The sequence below is a fragment of the Anomalospiza imberbis genome, chromosome 15 (genome assembly GCF_031753505.1).
Source record: "Anomalospiza imberbis isolate Cuckoo-Finch-1a 21T00152 chromosome 15, ASM3175350v1, whole genome shotgun sequence".
NCBI classification, from domain to species: Eukaryota; Metazoa; Chordata; class Aves; order Passeriformes; family Viduidae; genus Anomalospiza; species Anomalospiza imberbis.
Window position 1 is genome coordinate 9,087,265 of NC_089695.1, and position 20,730 is coordinate 9,107,994.

Consider the following 20,730-nt stretch of genomic DNA (forward strand, 5'->3'; position numbering starts at 1 on the left):
ATTACAGGAGCAGTGGTTTAACACAAGTGAGTCTCTGCAAGTTTTATCAACCAAGTTAAGAGCCAGAACAAGTGTTCCAGCTCTTCCACTCCTGTTAGTATGTACTTTCAACCATCACATATTAAATTCCTTTTACCATGAAGGTCTGGAGAGAAATTAATTTTAGCTTTAAGACTCAAAGTGGTCGACCATTTGTATCTATTAGAAAGTTAAAGTCCCCAGTTATTATCAAAGAGGGCAGTTTGCACTGTGCTTTTGCCTCATTTACTAGTGAAGTTGCTGCTGCAGTAGTTAATTAGAAATTTCATTTAAAGACCTGACATCCCAACACCTAAGAATTCAAAGATTTCTAAAGTCTCCTGCCCAAGACTGGAAGGCATTACCTTAGATGTCACAGACTACTCCTGCTCTCAAATCACATCCCTACACAGCAAGTCATTAAAACTCAGGTAGTTGTACAAAACAAGACTGAGGAGTCTCACTTCAATCTGACAAAAGATCTGAACAGCAGCTGTTCCAGAGGCTTGACTCCAAGACTTTAAATGTGACTAACCCAGCAATTCCACACTCACTCCACCTCCTAAAAGCTTAGAGAGGGGAAAAAACCCCATACTTTAACATAATTAAATGGTATCTTAAAATCACGGGCAACATAATTCTCATTTTTAAACATACTTACAAGGAGTATTTTAGAGTATCATCAAGTTCCATAATTGCAGCCTGGTTGCCACAACGGTAACAATAGTTTGGAGCACTGAAAATTGTTACTACATTCCGATCATGGCACCAGTTGTACCCCTGGAGAGGAAGTAAAAAACTATTATGACAACCAAGGTAATGTACCCCACGTAACCACCTGGCTACAAACCAACCTTATAATGCTCACAGCCCTAAGTGGCATTTGTAGGGTTATTTTAAATAAGCTTAAAGCTGTATCTTTTTTCTCTTCTGGAGAGAAAAAGTGTAAAAAGGAATTTTGGCCTTCATAGGTTGCTTCCTACTAGCAAATATGAGCTAGATACTAAAAAAAAAAAAAAAAAAATCCCACCTAGCAATATTTCTCCATTGCATTAGCATTAAATAGTTAAAAAAGCAATTCTGAATTACACAATCCACTCTAAACCTTCAACTGTGATCACCAAAACCAGAGCCCAGACATATATTTTAAAATCTGAACTGCTGGGAATAACTGGAGACCAAGAACAAAAGCATGCAACCAAGCTAAAAACAAAAATTACACCTTTTTTCCAAGAGAGACACATATTTTAAAACCTTTTAATCTACACAGAAATGCAATGCACAGAATTTAATGCACAGAAATGCCACATCTAGTATCAAAGACTGGTTTGAGATATTACTGTAAATTTTCAGGAAAATAAGGCCAAAAAAAGGTTACTCCACTGTCAAACTCCTTTAGTAGCACGTGAATACTGTCAAGGTCAGGTTTCTGGAATACTCTTAGCTGGATCATCACCTGTCACAGCAGCATACACATATCTCTGACACACAGAGCATGGAATAAATGGACCAAGGACACAGTCCAAAGTTTGTTCACACAGGCTGTCCTGCTCACCTCCATTACCAACTGATGAGCTCTTGAAACCAACGTAAGGCCATTAGCATGGTTAAAGGTTTCTGAAATATCCTGTCCAAATGTATAACCTGCACCTCGAGGAGAAATTCCCCAGCCACCACGATCATCTGGATCTGACCATAGCAAGTCACACATCGGACCCTGTAAGAGATGTAGATGTTGTTTCAGAGGTGAAGTGCAAAGAACCAAAACCAACAAAACCCAAACATGCTTGCACATGCACCACCCCTGCACAACTCTTTAAGACTTAGTATGTTTCTTTCTTAAAGCAAGGACATGCCCCTCATTTTTCCTTTAAAAAATCCAGAACAGGAAGACAGCAGGCACTTTAATATTGCTAAGCTGATTTGAATTTCATTTTCAGCCTGCAAGCTTAACCCCTCAATACATGCTGAATCATCAATCTCATTGGCTTAGAAAATTATTTTTCAGTACCTCATGGGGAACTTCCTGCAAGCGATCAAGTGCTCTGATGTGATCCAGTGTATCTATAGATGGAGAGAGGCCGCCATGTAGACAAAAAATCTGCAAGTTAAGAAACATGAAGTTTATTTGCATTAATCAGTGCAGTTAGAACAGTTTAGAATAATTATGAGAAAATCTGCATGAGATTCCTTTAAAGATGAGAGCTGACAGAATGCAATGTTAAGAACTCCCTTTACAATCAAAGACATTCAACTTTGTCAGATGTCAACATACCTGGCCATCCACCAAGGCAGTTAGAGGCAGGTAATCAAAAAGGTCTGTAAAGTACTTCCAAACATTTGCATTTCCGTATTTCCTTAAACATTCATCATAGAAACCATAAACTTGTGTGATTTGCCTGCTTTCGTGGTTCCCTCGAAGAATTGTGATACGTTCACGGTAACGGACCTAAACAGAAGAGTTTTTAGCACATCAATGAGCAACTCTTCCCCAGAAGAGAATTTGCACTCCTCAATCCCTGCCACACATCAATAAAGCAATTAGAACCAAACCATTATGAAGATTAAATAATAACCTTTAAGGGAAAAAAAGGACTCATTTATTTCAATCTTCAATGGCCAATTACTTTTCAGATTAATTACAAGTTGTATTTATTATTACTAGGGGACTTCACTACACCTGTGTATTAAGCTGATCTCTTCAAGCAAATTCTTAAAGATTGCTACTCAGGCAAGTAAAACAAACAACCATTTTAGATAAAGCTCAGGCTTGCACCTGAACATTTTTATGATTTTTTAAAAATAAGTGACTTGGAAAGCCAAGAAGTCAGTTTCAGTAGCTCTAATACTAATGCAGTGAAAATCATAATAGATATTAAGTGTAGAAAGGATAGTAATGATATATTTTATATAAAACTGTGAAGCTGAGAAGCAAAGTTACCTTAAGAGCTACAAGCAATGTGACTGTTTCGACTGAATAATAGCCTCTGTCAACATAGTCCCCCATAAACAAATAGTTTGTGTCTGGTGATTTGCCTCCAATTCTGAAAAGTTCCATGAGGTCGTGAAATTGTCCATGGACATCTCCACAGACTGTGACTGGACATCGCACTTCTTGTACGTTGGATTCTTTTGTCAAAATTTCTTTAGCCTGTAAAGCAAAAAAGCACATAAATTGTGAGTTTGTCTAGGAAGAGCTGTTTTATTCAAAGCACGCTCTACCACTTCCAACTCTCTTTAGGAGCTCTTGTCCCTTCCTCCCCTGAAGCACTTGAGGGAGAATTTTATCTTTACTTAAATGCCATTTATCGTAAAACAGCATTTCACTTTATGAAACGCTGTTTGAATAATTAGTAGTTGCATGGCTACTTTTCCTCCTTGAGGATGGTATCTGAAGCAAAACTTCAGACTTTCTATAAAAATGGTTCTGCGAAGCATAGAACAATGAACATCACTACTGGAACTTAAAATGTTTTAAAGTATTTTGAAAAACTGAATCTAAAAATCCTGCCAGCATCTTACTTCCAAAAGCCCAAACTCGGACACAGCCAAAACACCACCAATACATTGGCAGTCACCTATACAAACATGTTCAACACACCTGCAAAGGCAGGGGGTCCTGCATAAAGCAGAATGAGAACAAACATCCACTGGTACCAGCAACTACAGAGCAGGCCATTACCTGCACAAAAGTTCTCTCAACAAGTTTTGTGATTAAACACAGAAAAGTAACATCAAGATGTGTCTTCATAAACCAGAACTGGGTACCATGTTTGTCATCACCATTTTTTCCCAAAAAATTGTGTGTATCAAAGTTGCAGACAAAGGTAGTTTGTATGAAGAAGCACAGGCTAAATATAGCACCAGAAAGGTAATTTTAAAATAATGCAAGACAGTTGTTACAGTTTGTTCTCAGAACAGTCACCAGACACATGCCACAATGATTTGCTAAATCAAGAAGCTATTAAAAATATAAATAGTAACAAGTTTACTAGTTACCATCTTATTAAGACTTCCCTGTTTTTCAAGAGTCAATGCTCCTATTAAAAAAGGATCCTTTTTTACCTCATTAACTCAATTACAAGAAAATATATAAAAATTATATTCTATTCTATAACCCAAGCTGTCTACAAGAAAGTGGCTGACACTCCCACCCAAAAGTGGTGTCACTGTCCCACACATCATCCTGGCTGACCACCATGGTCACCACTTCAAACAGAAGCAACACCTAAGTTTAATGATGGAAATTCAATGTTTCATTGCAAAGAAATTCAAAAGTACAGCATGGCTAAGCACTCTGCATGACACAAAGCTTTAGATGTCACTCTGCAGACATATTTACATCAAAAGTCAGTCTCATATGACAGTTTCCACTTGCGCTGTGCCCAGTACTAAAGATAGGTCATTCCTGGCTTGTGGTCGATGCTAAAAGTGCAGATGTATTTTAAGATAGCCTGACTTAACTTTAATGCAGTGACACTCACCGGATGTTTTGAAGGTGTTTTAACAGCCTTAGCCTCTTCTAATACTCTCTTACATTCAGAAGCATTAGCCAGCTTAATTCTCCTTTAGACAGAGAACATCACATATGCTAACAGCAGTTTGATATAAAAAAACCTACTCTTTAATGAGAATGTTTCTACCACTGGATTTTCTTAACACACTTGAAGCACTGCACAAAGAATGCAGCATTCATTTTTCATCAAAGGTATGCAGCGTTTGTGCTGAGAATGGCAGAGTTCTCAGCAACTGAGTTGTTGCTTCCACAGTTTCTGAAATATTAAATCACTCAGATACACACATGACCAAACATAGAGAGAAGTCAGACAGCTACTCTGATGGAAAAAGACTGTTCCAGGTCAATTTACAAAACAGCAACCTCTGTTTAAATCCTGCAGTGGAGGAATGCTGGTGCAGGGATTCCAACATTTCCATGTTTTAAAACCGGTTTCATGGAACACTGTGTTATGAACTGTTTAGTTCATTCATAGTCTTATGTCCCACAGTATTAGAAGTGGCACATACTCAAGGGCTTAAACACTCTACTTGGCTCTATAAAAGAGCTTCAGCAGAGCTGAAAGTAGAAAAAATAACATCCCGAAAGCAAGCCACCAACAAGCAGTCTACTATATCCCAACTTTCATAATAAATGAATTCCTATAAAAAGGTAAATTTAAAAAAAAAGTACTTTTAATATACCATAACACAATACAAGCATACAAATTGGTAAGACAACAGTACATTTGATACTACAATTTCACAATGGCAAGTGATCACTAATACTACTCCTGCAGTATCTGTGCCCCTGACTTTGTACTGGATCACACACAGTAACTCCACTTGGTTCCACTCCCTCTTCTTACTGATTCTTGAAGGTGCTGCTCACTCACCACATCACACAACTCCCCCTACCCATCCTACTCTCCAACAAATGGATTTCCCATCAACAGCTCTCCTACACTTCCTCAGGGAGAAGAAGCAACAGAGCACTCTTCAGCAGAAGGCAGAAAACTCCTTGATCTAACCATCTGACAAAGGAGAACTAAGAAAGACACACACACATAACCCCCTAAACTTCAAACACCCCAGGACCTATTGCCACAAAGGATAATAGGGCAACAGTGCAGTGTTTTGACATCAACATTTTGAAACACCCAGGCTCCACTGCCTATCATCAAGATAAACAATGATAAAATCAATAAACATATTTTCTGAGCACCTATTAATTCTTTTTATCTCTGCCTTTTTTCAGTTCTCAACAATTGCTACTATTAAGACAGCCCTGAACTTCTCTACACCTCCAACACTTAATTAATCTTTTTTTACGTAGCAGAATACCACCACAAGTCAAACTTCTGTGGTGCAGGATACTTAAGCAAAAACTTGTTACCAACAACCTACTGTATTACAGTTGTAAAACCCTGCCTCTGAATCAGTTTAATTATTTTTTCAGCACTACACTCTCAAATTTCAAAATGAAGTGTGAACACATACAGAATAAGACTGCAAAGAACACGTTACTTCCAGTTGATAAATGCTAATTTTACAGACAATTACTAATGAAGTCAAAGACAAAAAACACACAGCTGTGAGACAGTTACACAACAAGAGTATAAGAAGAACCAAGTGCAATGCTGTCATAAACACTGCTGCTGATGTGGAAAGTCACATTTTTACTCAGAACAATCTCAAAGTTCAAACAATAAGCAGTAAGTATCAAATTTCAGCTTAGTCATAGTGACAGGAATTCAGTGTGACTCGATACTGGCTTACTCAGTCATTTCTCTGTAAAGAGAAAACTTGTACAATCCCAAAACTTAACAAGAATAAAACCAATATTGGTTTAAATACACAAGAAAACAACCAATTTTCACTTTACTATAAAAAGAGTAGCACTGCATAAAAATTCAACCTAGTACTTAAGAATTAAACCATTCCTGGCCTCCTGCACATCATCTAAAGGCCCAAGCTGCTTTGGTGGCTCTGTTTACAAAGCACATCTCTACAAGATGCTGGTCTTAAAACACAAAGATCAATTTCATTGTTTTAAGACAGTACAAGAATTTTGAAAAGATGACTATTAAAGTCACTACCATGTGATTTTCAGATCCTCAGTTTATTTAATGAAATGCATGGGTTGTATGCATGCAGATGTATCTCTTATTTCCCTTGCACCCTCCAAATACTTTTATCCTATATGCCACAATTTAAGGCTCAGAGTCAAGTGCCATAAAAGCCATAATCCATCTGTTTTACTTTCTGAACTCACTCTGTGCTGAGGATATGCAAGTTTCCCTCATAAGCAGTGCACATCACCAACCTCGTCTCACAGAAATAATTTCCAGTAGTCCATTTCTACAAAATCCTCTGAATTAATCTGTACCCAAATTCCTCTGTGTTTCCAGAATATATCATATATTTCTTAATTACTCTGACCCCTTCTTAGGTCCCTACATTCTAGCATGAGCTCTGACAAGTCAGCCCAATTATCTACCATGAAAAACTCTGGGGCACATAAAAGAAAATAACAAGACCCAAACCAAACAGTAAACATCACTGCATCTGTGTAGAATTGTAAATCAATGCTTTAAGCAGCACTATGAACCAGTCATCAAAAGATTACCACTACTAACTCAGTAAGAAAATACAATCATTATTTTAATTAGACAACACAGCCCCAAAGTCATGGTTGCAGATGGTAACATGCCATTCTTGGCACACCAGAATTCACACCTGCAGCCCACCATGCTGTCCAGTAAAGTGTGTAATGAGAAGCATCCACTGTAACCAAGAAATAGTTATTGGTAGTTACCATAAAGATATTTTGATGAGATTGAAGACTTCAACCACACCCATAATTTCCTGTCACCAAGGTGCATGGGATGTGACTAAAGGCACAATGATCAGCTAATTGGGATGAATACTGGTTTTAGCTGTTCAAACATCATGACCTGGAAAAGGTTCCAGTTCCAAACAAAGTCATCCATTATAGTCAGCAATTCTTCTGCAGAGTCAATGCTTTTCAATTTAAAGATTTCCACACTCCTCACTTGGGGAGGAAAGAGAGCAGGTTCAGACAAAAGATGGGCTTATTTTTTAAAGCAATAGGTGTTCTAATTCACTGACATTTTAAACAAAACTAAATAAATGAAGCCTCCAATAACACCCTTCTGTGAAGGAGGCATGGCAGTCAGATTACACATGACACAAATGGGAAACTGATTTACACTGAACTTCACAATCCACTAAGGAGTTCAGCAGGAATGTGTAAGTAGCAACAAAATTAAAATACAAAGCTCCTCACTGACATTTAATTATTTAGTATTCCAAAGTAAAACCAGGATTTCCATACACACAGAAATACTGAGCAGCAAAATACTCTTTTGCCAGGACAGAAGTTGATTCAACTGATTTCTCTCTGGATTTGTGACTAGCACCTACACCTTCATTTCTAATCGCTTCTGTTTGGTGAGAAGAGAGACCAGTTTAAATAGAAGATATTAGCCAACCAAAAGAGCAACCCCAATTCCAGGACTGCTGTAAGATTAAAATAAGACCACCACTTTCCTTTATTGCCTGTAAATTCTAGAAAGCCTACAAGAAAGCATGCAAGCAGCAAACTTCTGCCAAATAACCCTCCCTTCCTTTGTATTACAAAAGTAGGGACCTACACCACTGGAAACCTAGATGGTCCCCTCAACATTTCCATTTGAAAAGTTCAGTAGTGCCTTACACACTCAGAGTAACTGTTAAGTGTTCTTGCCCTCAGAGGCAAATCTGGAAGAAGGGGAAAGGCTGTTAATCAATCAGTAGTTGACAAGAGCAGTGGGGATAGGAAGAGGGTCTTCTGAAAGAACTCAGCGTCATTATTCTGATTCATACAAAAGATCTTAGTATCTTTAAATTGAAGAAAAATAATTTAGGAAAAATCTCTTTAAAAAAACATAACAAGTCAAACAACTTAGGAACGCTTATGCCTTCCTTGCCTCATGGGAGCTCCAAGGAACACAGCAATGACAGCAATGCAGGAAGCTGACCACTCACAGGGATGTTTTTCAGTCCTCCCTGTAGAACAAGCTGTATTCATTTTGAATCATTCACCTTTAAAAAAAAAAAATAGGATACACTTACTCCCAAACTAGTTGTGCCTGACATCAACAAGTCCAGCTTCATGCAATGAACTCAGAAAGTTCTCAACCCTTTTGTTCCAGTAACTCCAACACAGCCATGCTACAGTCAGCACACCAGTTGGAGGATGGCATGTCAAAACTCAAGAAAGAGTTTAGAACCAACCAGCACCTATAGTAACACCTATATTGGAAGGCATGTTCAAAATATTCAGCAGAAATATTGGAGACCTGGCTACTGAGTAACTGAGCTCTAGTATTCATTCTTTAGTTAGGAATAAACTTTTTCCAGCTTAATATATACTACCTGAAAAAAAGAACAATAGCATTACTGAATACAGCATAATGTTTAAGGGTCCCTAAGCAAGAGTGAAAATTCAATCCCTGCTCCTGTGATTCCCCTCACACAGATCTGCTGTACGAGGCTACACACAGCTAGCCAGGTTTGGGTTTTGTGCTGGGCAAGGCAACCCAGGTAATTAACTGGAAATGGCTCGGAAGGGATCACAGAGCAGCACTTTCATCATATCTGAGGAGGCAACAGCCTCAGCACAGGTGGATTTGGAAGAGGACATCAGTCCTGGAGCCTCATCCATGTCATCAGCCTCAAACTGGCAGAACTCAAGTAGGAACTTTGACTTTTGACTTAAGAGTGCTTCCTGCTGTTAGCTTAAACTATGCTCAAAACAACACAAGTATATTTTACTCCTACTTGATCACAACTAATATTGCAACTAAAAAGCAAAAAAACCAAAGCCTACCATCTCACTACTAGCACAACTCCATTTTTACAGAATTTACTGTAGAATTGAAAAAAAAAAAAAAAACCAAAGCCAGAAAGCTGCTGATGGTACAATCACTGGCACATTCAAGCCTAAATTTTTATATGCACATCAAGATGTTCTATGTGAATCCAATCAAGGTGAGAAGGCTGGCAAGGCTGACACTTCAATGCCTTCTGTGGAAAGACACAATTTCCATTTTTCATTATTAACCATAACAAAAAACAAACAAAATGAAACAAAAACACAAAAAAAAAAAAAGGCAAAAAAAAACCACAAAAAAAACCCACAACAAATCAGAACACTGGGCATCAAACAATTTTTTTTAAGTCTTCAAGAATAATCTAAAACGCAGTCATTTAAGTGTTACAAAAGGCTTTGTACACTACACTTGTAACTCTTCAGAGACAGAAGGTGTAACTACATGGCCCCATCAATGACTTGATCCCTAGGCATGTTCAGCAAAGGAGCCCTAGACCACCCTCTGGTCTCCCAGAGCCCCCTGAACGGCTGCTGAGAGGCTCTCCCGCCATTGGCAGCAGCGCTCCCTTGTTACAGAATCCAGAAGCCAGGGCAGTGGCAAGGCAGAACTGCAACACTGCACATTCCTCTTCTGCCAGGGCAGAGGGACACAGAACCTGCCCAATGCACAGCCCACCACACAGGGCACACCATACTCTCACTACCTGGGAATTCTGTTGGGGCAGGTTTCTTGGCTGATTTACAGCAAGTTCAGACAGGAACATTCATTTTCACAATCGTCTTAGTCTGAAACATAGTTAGTTATACATGATGGATACAAGAACACAAAAGCTAGCTAATGGAAAAGCCCTTGCAAATGCAGCTGGAAATAGTTTAAAACATCCACTTCTGGCCAAAATAATCAGCTAAGAAAGGCAACTCCTGAACAGCATAGGAAGCAGAAGGGAACATGTGCCTCTGTCTGAAAAAGAAGTTGGACAGACAGCTCAGCTTAAAACACAGGAGAGAGATCCACAGAACATGTAAGTTTAATGTACTACAGGAACTGAACTTTGCACAGGCTTTTTTTGACCTAAAAGAAAGCTTCATCAGAAACATACTTGTCCTCTCAGAATTAAGTCACTCAACATAAGCTAAATGTTTGTGTAACTCACACAGCTGCAGTGGGTAACCTTTGGTTACAGAACATCTAACTTGGAAGATCAGATGTTAAAATGAAAATTCTACAAGAGGAAAAAAAATTAGAAAAATACACCATGAACAAGGTACATTCCAGAAAACAGTACAGCCCAGAAACACATTTACACTACGAAAATTAGCAATGGTGACAAATTAAAAAGCAAATGTAACCAACATCATTGTTACAGATCAAAAACTGCAGGAGTCAAACCTTGAATCAAGGTTTCTTGAATGCCTTTACCAGTATCAGCCCTTCACTTAGTTTAAAATATTCTGGCTAGCAGCACTATCTATTCAAAGGCATTTCACTAGCAATTCGAGAACTCTGAAACGCTTTACACAGTAATATATGACCAAATACTCTTCCCTCTCTCCCAAAACTACAGATGCCACAATCAAACTCACTAAATTACAGAGTCGTGTTTTTGAGGGAGTGGCTCTGACACCTCTGCCTCCACCTGCACTAGATACTGCAATAACCAGAGCAAACTCTATCCAAAAATTCACCTCATTCTTTTGTGCAATTTTAGACTGTCATCCCACCTTCCTGAGCAATGTGCCACACCCCGAGTTCCTGTGATAAAGGACATCTATACACAGAGACAACAAGATCATTTCCCTCCACCGTCACAATGTATGGGAAAGAAACTAAACCAGCATCCTTTCATTCAAAATGGCCAGTGGAAAAACTCTCACCTGGCAATAAAGGACTTCCTTTCACCTCTGCCAATAAACAATTCAGCACTAACAGGACAAACACTGCTGACATGTAACAGTAACTGGACTGGGTATATTTTGACCACTTCTTTAGAACTGCATTTCTCAAATGCTGAAGCAAAGCACACACAATCGGCCACTCAACTGATGTAACGTTAAACACACAGCACGTACTAAGCCTAGAATCATTTAACTGCCACTCAGAGGTTGATTATTTCAAATCATTTGTGAAAGTATAATGTATTATTCATGGTTACAAATTACTTCTAGACTTGGAAGATGTTTCTGCCCAGTTCCCACCACCACCATCACCCAGGTAACCAGGCTCAGTGAAAGACACACCAATAAAGTAACTGGGATGCACAAATGGCCACACAATTATCATGTTTGCAAAAAGCTGTTAAGTTCTTCAGGTATCAATACTGAAATACAAGAGAGCCCTTAGGCCTATTCTTATTAGACAGGCACCAGTCTGCACACAGGAAACCCCAGCAGATCAAGAAATACTTGTCAGGGAGATCATCCAATCAAACAGTGTTATCAGGAAAAGCCCTCATTTTTTTTAAATTGTCTATTTTAACTAGTCCTAGCTGTAATTCAATGTGGTGAAGAACAACAGTTTATACCAAGTAGGGTCTTTATCTGTGCTTTGGAACAATAGCTGCATTTGACACTGTCCTTAAGCTATTTACAGAAAACCAGCCTTTTGATGTGATTACATCCACAAAACTACTTAAATAGTCCAAACAAAGAACAATCCAATGAAATTTCTGTAAGTCAGTGCTGGGAACATGGAAACACATTAAAGCAAGTGCTGTCCCTCAGCACAAAGGAGCAGAACTGAGCTCTCATCCCACTTCCACAAACACAGCGGAGACAAGAAGATGGAAAACTCAAGAGTTCAAGGGCCTACTTCCAATTCCTTCCATCAGCAACCATGAGGAAACTTAACTACTCTTAGCAGAAAGTCCAAGTACATCCACCTGTAGTAATCAGCAACAAATCAACTTTCCCTTAGATCACCAGCCCTGTGGCTGAACTCTGCACAGTGCTGACCACACACTCAGCAGACAGAGAGAACTGTTACCCCACTCAGAGCTCCCCTAGAGCCAGCCCGGCCAACATGAAGGCTGCTGCTAAAGAATATTGTGATTGGCAGATTTCTCTTCCACAGTCTCATGGTCTCTCATCTCAACACAAAGTAGTCAGACACAAAGTTTTTTTTTTCTTTTTTCATTTACCATTATCTTGGTGATGAGCATTACACATTTATCCATAAATACAGCTCATCTCCATTCTTCACTGGGAAAAAATGATAATGTCATCTTGTGCAACACTGATGACTGGGACTGTATCTTCTGAAAGGAATGTCTAGAGGTATGCCTGCTTCTCACTGAACCAAAACCCCCAGTGCATTGAAAGCTTTTTGTACATTATACATCCCTCATGGTCCTGCAAGTTACCATACAGCCCCACAAAACGGAGCCATATGCACCCACTCCTGTGGGATTCAGACTCAGTACCCATCAGTTTATAAACGATGGCAAGTGAAATACTTGCCTCTCACATAAAGCAATACAAGGAAGAAGCTGGACCTCCGTCATGGGAGACGCACATGGAAATAGCCAGGCAGTGACACTGCCACTTGCTTGCAACAGCCTTTAAAATACACAGCCTGGATCAAATGGAAACAACGTGGATTTGCTGGAATACAAGTGAACTAAAATCTGTACTGGAGCAAGAGTGAGTCTGGCCAAAATCACTGCAAGTTCTTTATTAAGTTCATGGACAGTCGTCTCGAATCAATTTGCTTCCAAAATAACCTGATGTAATATTTAGAAATATTATTCCAATTTTAAAATATTCTAGGTACTTTCTGTGGCAAGTACCTAAGCTTCTTTAGAAGCCAGTACATCCATCACTTCATGTATTCCTTAATAACCAGTTCCCAAAAAATTTGTATTTCATCTTTCAGTCTAGAAATACATAATATCATCAGTAATTAAAAAAAAAAAAAAAAAAAAAACAAAAAAACACCAACAACAACCCTCAGCTATGAAATTACATCCAGAATTAGAATTCAACAGGAGAATGCCTCTGAATGGTAACAGAACAAAATTTCCCTGCATTTCCAAAATGCAATCTGTCCAAGGCTGGCTTTACAACCTTTCTAACCTATGAATGTCTCAATCAATATATCACCCTGAAACATTCAGGTTTCAAACTATCACCATAAAATATGGAGTTATATAGGATCTCGAATGTTTATTCTGTGAATTTCGTGAAACCCAGAACCTTACTGAAGGAAACCAAAACCCCAAAGCTAATCCACCCTTCAATTAGTTATAAACGTGCCTGTGCTTATTCACATCATGAAGAATACAAGAAAAAAAATCAAAGCAGCAGCTCTTTACCGCGTGCAATTTCCAAGCGCCTACCACAAGCTTTTATTTTCATTTTAATAACTCACGCTTTTGAGGGCTGATTTAATGTTTTAACCGGGGGGGTCTCTCGGGGGTCTCTCCCGAGGATCCATCGCGGCCGCGGCGCCATTTTAGGAGGCGCTGAGCGGGCGGGAGGCGGAGCCCAGGCTCCAGCACAGCCGAGGGGCCGCGGCTCGCCCGGCCCCGGCTCCCGGCCCGCTCCCCTCGCCGGGCCGCGCCAACCCCCGGCCCGCCCGGGGCCCCGCGCCCGCCCGGCTGAGCGGCACCGCCCCCGCCGGCAGCTCCCTGCCCGGCCCCGCTGCCTCCCTGCAGCGCCTCGCTTCTCACCTTCTCGCAGAGGCTCTTCACCTGCCCCTCGGACAGCTGCTTGCACTCGTTGAGCTGCTCCACCCACTGGTCGAGCTCCTTGGTGAAGACCTTCTCCTCCATCCCGCTCTCCCCCTCCTCCTCCTCCTCCTCACCGGCTGCTGCTGCCGCACCGCCCCGCGGGCCCCTGCGATCCGCGCTCCCCACAGCGGCGGCGGCCGCGACGCGTCAGGGCGGGCGGGCGGGCGCGGGGAGAGGGCGGCCCGGGGCGCTCCGGCTGCGGCAGCGCTGCCGCTCCTCGCTCCGCACCGTGTAATGGCCGCCGCTGCTGACGTCACCGCCCCGGCCCCACCGCGGGGAGGGGGACGCCGCGGGAGCCGAGGGCGCGTGCGCGCTGCCCGGGCGGGGCCGCGAGTGCGCTCTGAGGGGAGGGGGCGGGTGAGGGCAGCGGGCGCGCCCGCCCCGCGAATGGGGGGAGGCTGTGCTTCGTCCCGGTTCTCGTTCCCGGGTCTGCTCCTGGGCCCCCGGCGGCTGGCCCTGTCCCCATGGAGGGGTCCGTTTGAGGGGTGCGGTGCAGCCCCGCCCGGTCGCAGCCTTGAGGCGGGAGCCAGGGCACTGCCCTGAGGGGCATGGCGGTGCCGGCCCCTCCTGTGTCCGGGTGTTGAGCGCCGGCTCCTCGCGGGCCACAGGCTGGGCAGGGTCCTCGGCTGCCAAGCGCCTGCTGCCGGGTCGGGAGACGGTGTTTCCGAGGGCTTTGTGCAGCTCCGCAGTGTTTGTGGTTCTCCCTGCCATTAATACATACAGGCATCTCCGCGTCGGGTGCCAAGTGACAGGACGAGGAGCGCTCGCCGTAAACAAACACAGAAAGTTCCACCTCCACACGAGAAAGAAAGCTTTACGCTGTGTGTAGCAGAGCGCTGGAACGGGCTGCCCGGGGTGGGGCGTGGAGTCTTCCTCTCTGGAGGCTTTCAAAACCGCCCTGGACACGTTCCTGTGTCACCTGCTCCAGGTGACCCGGCCCTGGCCGATGGGTCGGACTGGGTGATCTCCAGAGGTCCAACCCGAGCAATTCTGTGATGCTGAGGTCCTGAGCCCGGTTACTGTGAGCCCAGTTACTGTGTCCGTCAGAGAAGAGGGAAGTGCAGGGCACTTGCTGCTGTTGGGTACTTTGAAATAAAGCATTTCAGTTCTAAATCATGAGCATTAAATACTATCTTAATTGTACCACCAGGTAGTGCTTAGGTTAAAAAGGCTGTGCTGCATTTCTTTAAAACAATTTATACTGAAAGAGTTCTTGGAAGTCCAGAGTTTATTATGACCTTTTTAGACAGAAGCAATGCATGAAGCGCAGTGTAAGCATTCAGTAAAGGAAATTAGTGGTGGACCTTTCAGGAAACTTTTAGGAAGGTGGTATTTTTTCAGGAAACTACTGGTGACCTCAGCTACCTTATTGTACTCAGGCACTTGCTACCTAAGGGAAAATATTTCAGTAAGACACAGATAAATTGCAATAAAAAAAGAATGTAGGAAATAGGCAGAACCAATTTCTAATGAATTATATTTCATTGCAATCTGCATCTTAAATTATCATTTTTCCCTAAATTTCCCTAAAGTTTTCCCCTAAATAACTTTTAAAAGTCATGAAATGATCCGTTTAATATTTTTCACTTAAATGGGTCAAAATGTTGATAAAATATTGATTTGCTAATTTCAAGAGGACACAATGACTTTTCCTAGTTATTTTGTGTTAATTGTCTTGGTCATCACTTGCCTAATATGGAGTCTGACTTGTTAAATTCTTTGCCTACTACTGAAGGAAATTAAGAATTCCATAGTGAGCAAGGGGTAAGGAATGTTTGCTTTCATGGGTCAGTCTCGGTTTCTTGGTGTCATACTCTCCTGATAGACATCAGTTGGTTTGAATTGCCTGACTTAGGTTTTGTTTATCTTCTAAAATAATCTTGCTGTTCTTACACAGGTTCCCATCTTCAGATGGGAAAAAACCTTAGTTTTGTGCTTAAAGTTGTAGAAGGAAAAGTACCATTCATTGAGAAGTGATACGTTTCAAGAATTCACTCTGTAGCACATTTTCCCAAAATACTCCTGAGCAAATATATGCAAAGAATATGGAGCAATAGCATCAACTCTTGTGTAATTTGCCAAGCTAAAGTTCATTTTCTTTAATAACTGTTGACTTTCTGGCATAGTTACATGTTTGAGAATCACACTGCAAACCATCTACAGGAGCTGTGCTTTCCTCACACCTACCAGATAAACATGGCAGGATTGCAGTTGCAGTTTTGTAGGCAAACAAGCCAAGTTAATAGTTTCTTCCTGCTAGTGTGGATCAGGCTGAACACCTCACAAATTAACAATCACTGCTGTCTTCAGAGCACTTGTGATGGTTCCCAAGCCCACTGTTGGTTCCCAGGAGCGTAGTGGTAAAGAAAGGAACACTTTGAAAAGGCTCAGTCATAGCTCCTTTTTAGAGAAACTCCACTTGGGAAGGGGTAGGTGATTCAGCCCTCCCTGCTTGCTGCTGAAAGCTGAAGCCATGCCACTCACTACAGGAGAATTCAGGACTCTGCAAAGGAAATTCAGGATTCATTTATCTGGACACACAGAGAAGGGGAAACCTTTGGTTTCCATCTCCATTCCAAGCACTAGCTCTGTATTTTATCCTCAGACTCTTTTGAATTGTCTATATGTGGGTCAGAAATCAGATCTCTTTCCTCCCTCTGACTTGAGAATGACAATCAATTGTTTAGAGAATCACAGCTGCTTTTTTCTTCTTAGATATTTATCTGAGCCTTCAAAGGAGAATGTAATAATGAAAGGATATGTGCTGTGTTGCATAAGTTGGGTGTTTGTCAGGGTTTCAGATACACAGTAAGATTAAACTCTAACCTGTGAGATGGCAGTAATAAATCATATTTAGTATGTGAATATATGCCAGGCATGTGTGTGGTTTGTACCTAAGGAGCTGCCTGGGTGCGGCTGCCCCAGTGAGTCAGGGGTACGGAGGCCACACTGCTGTGCTGACACCTGAGTCAGGGACCAGTGTGTCACATGTGTGGCATTCTGGAGAGAGGTGAACTGGTCAGGCTGACCGCACTTATGTTTACACACATCCAGCTGTAGGTTATTCAGCTGTTAGCCTATAGTGCCAACTAATTCTGTACTAGTCTGAAATCAATCTGAAACTCATGGATGAAGGTGTTAGCAACTGCAATAATCTTATCTGTAACACCAACCTTTCCATTGTACTATGAGACATCAGTGTTTAAATGCAGATTTATGTAGATTTATATCACACCGTCCAACTATACAACGTATTGTCAACTTAGCATCGTAGAGTAAGGAACACGTAAATTAGTTTCTTCACACTTGACTCTCTTTGAATATTTTAGTGATTCTAAATTATCCATCAATGCATGTCCAAAATGTCTGTTGCTATGTTTTTTTTTTTAATACTAAATGCAGAATTAAAGGGCTATGCAATACAATATAAAGACTATACTATACAATTTAAAGGCTATACAATAATGTAACAATGAGCTGCCACCTTTAGATGTAGGCCTGCCTACTTTGATTAATACATGGATTTCTGCAAGCAAAGAATATAGACACTGGTACATTAGTGTGGAAGTCAACTGCCTCTATGAGGAAAGAGACTTCTGATCAAATAAATTCAGAAGCACACATCATGTAATCTCTTGCATATTCAGATACTGGCCACTACTGGATAAAACATATGTTTTGTGTCTTAATAGTCCTATTAAATCAGATAAGCCTGTCATCTGAAGTAGAACCATTGCAAAAGACCAAAAAAAAATCCAGAACATTTTTACATCAGATATTTATTACATCATCACAAACAAATACTACTTCTGTATATTTGACTAATTTCAGAGTCCAGATAGTACATGACAAAATCAGTGACATCAGTAATACCACTATGAACAGTGGCCCACTCACTTTAACAGAATGGTTTCCGTAAAAGATAGAATCTCATTATTAATCACCTTGCATACCACAAAACATATTACTGAAATCTGCTAGTTCATCATTCACCCTTGTGTTTGAGATAAAGCAGGGAGTGCAGTGTCTTACTGAAAGAAGAAATTACACAGTAACCATGAAAATCACATTTTCAAATCACTATGGTTACAGATATTTCATAGTCAAGAGTCTTTTAAAAGCTAGGAATAGAGTGCTGATTCTCCTATGTTAGGGGCTTAATATTTGGAAATATTTTATGTCCTGCTCTCTCCCCATGAGTGTAGCACTGAACTCTCTGTGTCCAGCCTGGCTGGGTAGGAGCACTGGGGTAGTGGAGCACTGAGCACAGGGCCACATTCCTCCTACCTATCATCTACCAGTTTTAATCTCTAGAATACTTGACAAAGGCCGCCTCTGCCAGGACAAGTACTATCACTTTATCGCCAGATGGACAAATACATGATTTCAGCCCGATGAGGAAACAGATCCTGAAATTAACTCACTTTCCAAACGTGACAGAAGCACTGAGAGCTGCGAGTAGAGACCCCAGTTGAATAGATACTTGGGCTCATCCTTAAATTCCTTCCTTTTAAACAGATAGCATAAGCATCTGTGAAATGTCCTGCTAAGCTCATGCTGCGAGGCTTGAGGCTTGCTGATTGCTGGTGTAACGCCCTGATCAGCACAGCTTCTGTTACAAGTGCTTTCTTTGGAAAAACTCCTATTATTCAGTCCTTTCCATAAGCTATGTTTAAGTGCACAACAAATTATTAATACGTACAAGCAGTTGTCATGGAGATAATGTGATCCCAAGTGCGTTTTTTGTAAGTGGCACAAACCTGGCACATCCCACATGCCTTGTATGGACAATTCCTACATAATGTTTCCTGTGCTAGATATGGGATAGATATATATCTTTGCTTTTTATGCCAATACCCAGTGGAGAAACCACTGCTTCTTGCTTTCAGATAGCTGCTGACTTTAGGAATATGAAAAATGTAGGACTTGTAAGACGTGGGGTTTTTTTAAGCTGCAACATATTAAAAAGAGGCTGAACAACTAATTTCCGTGAAATCTCAAACACAATGCAACATCCAAAACCTGTTGAGGCTAAAACCTCACAGGATGTATTTTCTCTCCTCATCTTTGTCCGCAGAATTATGCCAAAATGTAGTAATTAATCCAAAAGGAGGCAGCTGGCTAATGTAGCTGGGGAGGCTTAGGGTCATAATGAGGATAGTTTTCCTTAGAATGAGACTGCTATCCTATTAAATGTCTATTAATTCCAGTGATGTTTTGTTAAGGATTATCATAACATTTCTACTCTTTAACTGTGCCCTTGCAAAGTAGTTCACTGTGCACTTCAACCATTCTTACCTTTATTCTGCGCCTCTTGTCTGGTCCTGGAGATTGTTGCACTTCGGCCAGGCAGCATCTGACTGCTGGAGCCATTCTGTACCTGTTTATTTAGGTGAATGAAGGAGATTCTCTGCATATTATAGCTGTCACTTCTTTTTTTTTTTTCCCCTGATATTTACTCGTCAGTTAATACTACATTACAGTTACTGTCATAATGACCTTGAGCTGGGCCAAGCAGTTAAGCTACAGAAAGTCTGCAAAAAAGATTTGCAGTATGAAAACTTGAGTTATTGCTCCCTCACTTTCCTGCCCAGTGAATGTATGTTTCTTTCATAGCACTGCCACTGCCTTGCAGTGAAGGGGCATAAACTCCACTGGGGAGTACCTGTGACTGCTAGTGCATGTTAATATGATATCCATATTGGTTTGGAGATGTCACAGGTGTCTTGTGTGACAAAACAGGCCCACACAACCTGCTAAAGATGGCTTGGCTAAACTGTTGCCTTGCCCTCCAGCTCAGCATCAGCTCTCAAGCCCACTTCCAAGCAGTGCTGGCTGCTGCTTAAATGCTTCCTCTGAAGAGAGACCCTGGGGAGGAAAATTTTCTTCTGAAATCTCTTTGTGTTTGGGGCTAAAGGACAAAGGAGAAGTTCACTGCACAGGCACGCTTAGGTCCTGATTTAGCTTCACTGTGGTTAACAATTGGATTATTAGTAATAGCTAGTTACAAATAAGAACCTGACCTTATTTTTAACCTAATACTGAATCAGATCTAATTGTAATAGGTGGGTTCACTGCTGTACTTTGCACTTTGAATATTCTCATTCAGAATTTCAGTGCCTTCCATCTTAGGTATTAAAAATAGGTGGCAAGTTGGATAATTCTTATTGTTCCAAATCTCGTTTGCAGCCTTACATAACAGTGTTCTCACCAAAAAGTTTATTTTAAGTGTGGAGTGGAAGAACATGCTGTAGCAACCTGAAATTACTTGCAATACTGTAGCAGAGTTATACAGAATCTGGATAGAACTGTCCCTTCTTTTTTTGATGGGCCATTTTAATATTAATCAAAACAAAGGTATTAACTAATATCAAAATGTCAGTAATTAATATCACACTGCCTGTGCTTTGGAAGTCCTGTGTTATCAGCCACAAGCATCCTTAGGTAAATTGCCTAAGCAGAAATTGCTGGTCATTCCAACTCAATAACAGTCCAAATAATTTGTGAGTGTAATAATAGTAAATATATAAACATGTAAAATGTAATAACAATGGTAAATTACTAAGAAAGATAATAACTCCAGGTGGATAGAAC

General features: G+C 40.9%; 1 protein-coding gene across 1 annotated transcript in view; it reads right to left on the reverse strand.

Moving 5' to 3' along the window:
* The window catches only part of PPP2CA (protein phosphatase 2 catalytic subunit alpha), a 15,499-nt gene extending 1,111 nt beyond the window's left edge, over positions 1-14,388 (reverse strand). Inside the window, exons 1-6 of the mRNA XM_068205760.1 lie at positions 14,077-14,388; positions 2,960-3,169; positions 2,294-2,467; positions 2,030-2,119; positions 1,574-1,735; positions 680-798 (exon numbers count right to left, since the gene is read on the reverse strand). Coding sequence (XP_068061861.1) covers positions 680-798; positions 1,574-1,735; positions 2,030-2,119; positions 2,294-2,467; positions 2,960-3,169; positions 14,077-14,178 — 857 coding nt within the window. The 5' untranslated portion in view covers positions 14,179-14,388. The remainder of the gene's footprint in view (positions 1-679; positions 799-1,573; positions 1,736-2,029; positions 2,120-2,293; positions 2,468-2,959; positions 3,170-14,076) is intronic.
* Positions 14,389-20,730: the final 6,342 nt, after the last annotated feature.